General features: G+C 58.2%; 1 protein-coding gene across 1 annotated transcript; it reads right to left on the bottom strand.

Annotated features, from left to right (window-relative positions):
- Positions 1–4,480: 4,480 nt before the first annotated feature.
- MBLAC1 (metallo-beta-lactamase domain containing 1) lies at positions 4,481–6,681 on the bottom strand (the record flags this gene model as incomplete). The annotated part of the gene is made up of 2 exons (XM_079331979.1): positions 4,481–4,506; positions 5,718–6,681. 2 exons carry the CDS (start codon positions 6,679–6,681, stop codon positions 4,481–4,483), a joined length of 990 nt encoding a protein of 329 aa, XP_079188105.1.
- Positions 6,682–6,911: the final 230 nt, after the last annotated feature.

The following is a 6,911-nucleotide window of genomic DNA, read 5'->3' as shown; positions in this document are numbered from 1 at the left end:
GATCTATGGGAGTCATGACCACTGAAAAATCCCCTGACAGCCCCACAGCCACTCCTGGACCCCTCAGACCATCCTACAGCTCTTGGCCAGGACCCTAACCCCCACATCTACTAACAGCAATTGAATAAAATGCACTTACTCATCCTTTCCACTCACCCTTTGAATAATCAATGATATTTTTCACGATTTCCCCCCATTAGGGATTAAATTCAGTGTGGATTGAGAGGCATCTGTATCTATCAGGAAACACATCTGTTCTCAATCTGGATCCATCTTAAAAGTTAACAAGGGCTCCAGTGTGCTGGCTCACCGGTATAATAGTAGCCCCTGACGCCCCTAACAATCCGTCTGCATTATCCTCTGTACTTCTTCTAGTTCCCCTCACAACTGCCTGGGGGTATTCATTTTCCCGCAGCTCACAACCATTCATTTTTCCACTGAACCAAACAAAACCTTTAAAAGAAAATCCCAGTTTTTAAACATACAATCTGCTTTTCCAGATGTTTTTTCCTCCCTGTGCTCACTCTCCTTATCACAAGCCATGTCCCAGAGCTGGTCCCTGTCCTACTGCAGTGTCCAAACGTGCTCCTCCCCCACCGGCACTCTATCACATGATTCCATTGTCTCCCCTATCTGCTCCTCTCTCTCCTTTCTCTTTTCTCATTCTTCCATGCTAACCTAACTTTATACCTTCTACATGTTTCCTCCCAATTTTCTTTCTGACTGGGAATGGACATGGGGGACAGGGAATGGACACGGGGGACAGCAACGGCCCTGGGCAGGACTGGGGACAGGGAATGGACACGGGGGACAGCAAAGGCCTTGGGGCTGCAGGGATGTTCACGCTGGGGCAGCGCCAGCACAGAGCTTCAGATCACAATTAACCCCGAGGGAAACACTGGGGAAAGGCTCCATTTCAGCCTTTCTTTACTCCTTGCTGTGAAGGGTCTGAAATAAAAGGGGAACAAAGAGGGCCCAACTCCTACTTTGGCTGGAGCACCATGCCTGGGGCTGTGAGGTGCCATGAAGGGCAATGGGGGGCCATGGGGACCTGTGAGGGGCAATGAGGGCCCATTAGGGTCTGTGAGAGGCTTTGGGAAGCCAGGCAGCTCATAGAACCAGGGGTCCATTGTGGTACTGCAGAACCAAGGAGATCGTTATCAACAGTATGGAAACTCACGGAACCATGAGAGGCAATTGTGGCACAGCAAGGCGTTGTGGAGCTAAAGAGACCCTGATGACACTATGGAACCTCCTGGTACCATAGGTCCATTTTTTCACGGTAGCCACAGCAGGGCTGAAGAACCATGGAGATCATTGTGGTGCTACCCAACCTCATCGAATCAAAGCATCAATATTATGCTACTGAGCCTCATGGAAAAAAGGCTCCATTGTGACACTGCGGAACCAAGGAGATTGCTGTTGACGGAATGAAAGCTTGTGGAACCAAACATCATTGTGACATTGTGGGGCCTCATGGAACCATGGAGACCATTATGACACTTCAGGATCCATTGGAACTAAGGGAATATTGTGACATTGCAGGGCCTTGTGTAACCAAGGGGTCGTTGTTGCACGGCAGGGCCTCATGGAATCAAGGGGATCATAGTGACATTGTGGGGCTCCATAAAGGGCCTTGGGGCTCTATAAGGTGCTGTGGGGCTCCATGGGACCACGGGGTCATTCTGACTCTGTGGAACCAAGGATACCATTGTTATACTACAGGCATCATAGAACCAAGGAGGCCATTTTGAACCAGGGGAACTAGCTGAGACTATTATGACACTTCAAGAGCCATTGTGGAACTGCAGGGCCTTGTGCAACCAATGAGACAATTGTGACATCACAGGGCCTCATGGGAGCAAGTGGCCATTGTGACACTATGGGGCCTTGTAGAACTGAGGGGCCATTGTGACACTGTGTGGCACCATGGAACCAAGGAGACCACTGTGGAACTACAGGGCTCTGTGGAACTAAGAACTCAGGTTAACAAAGAGGGGCCCAATGCAATCAAGGGGCCGTTCTGTACTTCAGGGTTTCATGGAACCAAGGTGCTGTGGTGGCACTGTGGAACCAAAAGAGACCATTGTGACATCGCAAGGCCTCATAGAACCAAGGCAAGCATTGTGACACTGCAAGGCCTCGTGGAAGCAAGGGGCCAGTGTAACACATCCAGACTTGGTGGAAGCAAAGGGCCATTGTCATCCTAGGAACCCAATAGAACCAAGGGCTCATTTTGAGACTGTGCGACCTCACGGAATCAAGGGACCATTGTGGCATTGCGCAGTCCCATGGTGTGAGAGTCCGTCTGAGCCTCTTGTCTGTTTCTGCCCAATGACCCTCGCCTGAGGCCTGCGCTGGCCAGGGTTGGGAGGGACGCCAAGGGACTGTTCCGCAGGTGATGCCTACCAGGACTGGTTTCTCATGACAACTAGTCACGGGGCGCTGACTCAACAAAGCTCCCACAGATGGAACAACAATGGACTGGTCAGTATGGGCTATCCTGTGTGTGTTCATAACAACAAAGATGGTTTGGTGTGCCTTGAAACGTCCTGTTTTCACCTGTTCCTCAGAATAACGATCTCCACATACAATAGTCCATAAATCTTCCCACCTTTTGGCCAGAAGCCACTCGCTTTGGGGAAGGACTATAAAAGTGACTTTCTCAGAGGAGACCCCTGAGATCTCTCCAGACAGCAACAGACATCTATTGGCTGCTCCACGAGGATTTGTCTGCCCGTCTTGGTAGCTATAATCCCAACCCCCCTTTCTCTCTCTCTCTCTCTCTGTCCCACTATCGCATTTTGGTTGGCACTAAATAAAGTGCATTTCTGTAGAAGTAAACTGGTTTTGTCCCCTGCTGTGTCTTTCGCGCTCTGAGATCCATAAAAGAACCAGTCGCAACTCGCTCTTGAATTGGGCGGACCGTGACACCAGTCCATCCCAGTCCCTCCCAGTTCCCTCCCAGTCCATCCCAGTCCATCCCAGTTCCCCCCAGTCCCTCCCAGACCCTCCCAGTTCATCCCAGTTCCCTCCCAGTTCCCTCCCAGTTCATCCCAGTTCCCTCCCAGTCTCTCCCAGTCCATCCCAGTCCCTCCCAGTTCCCTCCCAGTCCCTCCCAGTTCATCCCAGTTCCCTCCCAGTTCCCTCCCAGTCCCTCCCAGTTCCCTCCCAGTCCATCTTAGTCCTTCCCAGTCCATCCCAGTTCCCTCCAAGTCCCTCCCAGTTCCCCCCAGTCCATCCCACTCCCTACCAGTCCATCCCAGTTCATCCCAGTCCATCCCAGTTCCCTCCCAGTTCCCCCCAGTCAATCCCAGTTCATCCCAGTCCATCCCACTCCCTCCCAGTCCATCCCAGTCCCTCCCAGTTCCCTCCCAGTTTCATCCCAGTCCCTCCCAGTAGATCCCAGTTCCCTCCCAGTTCCATCCCAGTCCATCCCACTCCCTCCCAGTCCATCCCAGTTACCCCCAGTCCATCCCACTCCCTCCCAGTCCCTCCCATTTCCCCCACAGTCCATCCCAGTCCCTCCCAGTCCATCCCAGTTCCATCCCAGTCCATCCCAGTTCCCTCCCAGTTCCTCCCTGTCCCCACAGAAAGGGGCATGGCCAGAGTTGTCAATCAAGCCCATTCATTGCCCCACCCCTGGGGTCAATCTGGGGTCACTGGGGGGGGTCCTGTCCCCATTCCGGGGTCCCCAATGTCCCCAAGGGGGTCCTGGTGGCATCTTGGGGGTCTCAGGGATGTCCCCAAGGGGCTCTGGTGACACTCAGGGTGTCCCCAATGTCCCCAAAGCCCTAGCGATGTCCCCGGTGTCCCCAAGGGGGTCCTGGTGACACTCAGGGATGTCCCCAATGTCTCTGGTGACACTCAGGGTGTCCCAAATGCCCCCAAGGTCTCAGGGATGTCACCAAGGGGCTCTGGTGACAATCTTGGGGGTCTTCAGATGTCCCCAAGGGGGTCCTGGTGGCATCTCCAAGGTCTCAGGTGTCCCCAAAGGGTCCTGGTGGCACTCAGCTGTCCCCAAGGCTCTCAGGTGTCCCCAAGGTCTCTGGTGACACTCAGGGATGTCCCCAATGTCCCCAAGGTCTCAATGTCCGCAGTGTCTCAAAGTCCCCAAGGTCTCTGGTGGCACTCAGGGTGTCCCCAAGGTCCCAGGGATGTCCCCAATGTCCCCACTGTCTCAATGTCCCCAGGCTCTCAGGTGTCCCCAAGGTCTCAGGTGGCACTCAGGTGGCCCCAGTGTCTCAATGTCCCCAAGGTCTCTGGTGACACTCAGGGATGTCCCCAGTGTCTCAATGTCCCCAAGGTCTCTGGTGACACTTAGGGATGTCCCCAAGGCTCTCGGGTGTCCCCAAGGTCTCAGGTGACACTCAGGTGTCCCCAGGGTCTTAATGTCCCCAGTGTCTCAATGTCCCCAAGGTCTCTGGTGGCACTCAGGTGTCTCCAGGCTCTCGGGTGTCCCAGCTCGGTGTCACCGCTGTCACTCTCTCTCCTGGCTCTCGGCTCCTGGGGACAGCACAGGTGTCACCTGGGCTTGGGGACACCCTGCAGTGTCCCCACTGCCACCTCCAGGGTGTCCCTGTGTCCCCAATGGTGTCCCCATGTCCGCACTGCCACCTCCAGGGTGTCCCTGTGTCCCCATGTCCCCACTGCCACCTCCAGGGTGTCCCCGTGTCCCCAATGGTGTCCCCATGTCCCCGCTGCCACCTCCAGGGTGTCCTCAGAGCTGTCCCCATGTCCTCACTGCCACCTCCAGGGTGTCCCCATGTCCCCAGTGGTGTCCCCATGTCCCCACTGCCACCTCCAGGGTGTCCCCAGAGATGTCCCCGTGTCCCCAGTGGTGTCCCTGTGTCCCTAGTGCCATCTCCAGGGTGTCCCCATGTCCCCAAAGGTGTCCCTATGTCCCAAATAATGTCCCCAATGGTGTCCCCATGTCCCTCAGTGCCACCTCCAGGGTGTCCCCATGTCCCCAGTGTCACTGCCAATGATGTCCCCATGTCCCCAATCATGTCCCCAGTGGTGTCCCCATGTCCCCCATCATGTCCCCAGTGGTGTCCCCATCATGTCCCCAGAGCTGTCCCCGTGTCCCCAGTGCCACCTCCAGGGTGTCCCCATGTCCCCAGTAATGTCCCCAGTGGTGTCCCCGTGTCCCCAATGGTGCCCCCATGTCCCTTGACGTGTCCCCAGTGCCACCTCCAATGGTGTCCCCATGTCCCCAGTGGTGTCCCTATGTCCCCTATCATGTCCCCAATGGTGTCCCCGTGTCCCCATCATGTCCCCAATGGTGTCCCCGTGTCCCCATCATGTCCCCAATGGTGTCCCCATGTCCCCAATGGTGTCCCCAATGGTGTCCCCGTGTCCCCAATGGTGTCCCCATGTCCCCAATGGTGTCCCCAATGGTGTCCCCGTGTCCCCAATGGTGTCCCCAATGGTGTCCCCAATGGTGTCCCCATGTCCCCATCATGTCCCCAGTGGTGTCCCCGTGTTCCCATCATGTCCCCAATGGTGCCCCCGTGTCCCCCATCATGTCCCCAGTGGTGTCCCCAATGGTGTCCCCGTGTCTCCAATGGTGTCCCCGTGTCCCCAGCGCCTCCCCCACTCCCTCTCACCTCTTCCACCCTCCTCCTCCCGTCCAGATCCGCCATCTTCCTCCTCCTCCTCATCATCATCATTATCCTCCTCATCCTCATCATCATCCTCCTCCCGTCCAGGTCCGCCATCTTCCTCCTCCTCATCATCTTCCTCCTCATCTTCCTCCTCATCATCTTCCTCCTCCTCCCCCTCTCCCCGCGCCCCTTCCCCCCTCTCCACCCGGAAGGGCGCCCCGTGCCCGGGCACGATGACGTCAGCGGTGGACAGCGCCCCCCTGCGGCTGGCGGCCTGCACCGCCGGCGCCTCGCTCAGCGCCCGCCACTGCCGCCCGTCCCGCCGCCGCTCGAACAGGTCCCCGGCCACCATCACCGTGCCAAGGCTGCTCCCCAGGGCCACCAGGCTGACGTGGGCCAGCGTGTGCCCTGGCGTGGCCACCACCTCCAGGTGCCCGGGGTGCAGCACCAGGGGCGCGCCCTGCGCCAGCCCGGTGGGCTGGTACAGCCCGCGGGGGCTGCACAGGTCGAAGCCCACCAGCAGCGCAGCCCGCGGGAACAGGTTGAGGTTGCCCACGTGGTCTGAGTGGCCGTGGGTGGCCACCACGTGCGTGACGTCGCGGGTGGACACGCCGCGGGCCCGCAGTAGCCGCGGGAGGCGGCGGCGCAGCCACGGCCCGCCCGTGTCCACCAGCACGGTCAGGGGGCCGCCGCTCACCAACGTGATGGAGCCGTCGGACAGGGCGGGGCTAGCGAGCGAGGGAGCGGGACTGGCCAGCGAGGGGGCGGGGCTAGTGAGCTCGGGGGTGTGGCCGGGGAGCGCTGGGGTGAGGCTAGTGAGGGTGAGGCCGGCCAGAGAGGGGGCGTGGCTAGTAAGGATGGGGGCGTGGCTAGTGGGGGTGTGGCTAGCGACGATAGGGGCGCGGCTATCCATGATAGGGGTGTGGCTAGCAACAATGGGGGTGTGGCTAGTGGGGGTGGGGGCGTGGCTAGCAGGGATGGGGGTGTGGTAGCCAACCTGCAGCACCTGCACCGAGTACAGCGGGCCCGGCACCTCCAGCGAGCCCAGCGGGCGAGTGCGGTAGCGCCGCAGCATGGCGGGGGTTAAACGGGGGGTTTGGGGGGGTTAAAGGGGATTTTGGGGGGGTTAAATGGGATTTTGGGGGGGTTAAACGGGGTTTTGGGGGGGTTAAATGGGATTTTGGGGGGGCAGTGGTTGGAGGGTTCCAATGTCCTGTGGGGAGAGGGAGATCGGGGTGGAGGAAACCCTCAAAGATCCCCCCATTTTCCCTCAGTGGTTTCCCCCATTTGCCCCCCCTCATTCCC

This window comes from Erithacus rubecula, assembly GCF_903797595.1.
Source record: "Erithacus rubecula genome assembly, contig: scaffold_131_arrow_ctg1, whole genome shotgun sequence".
NCBI lineage: Eukaryota > Metazoa > Chordata > Aves > Passeriformes > Muscicapidae > Erithacus > Erithacus rubecula.
Note: the sequence above shows the minus strand (reverse complement) of the source record. Positions and strands in the feature narration are given on the sequence as shown.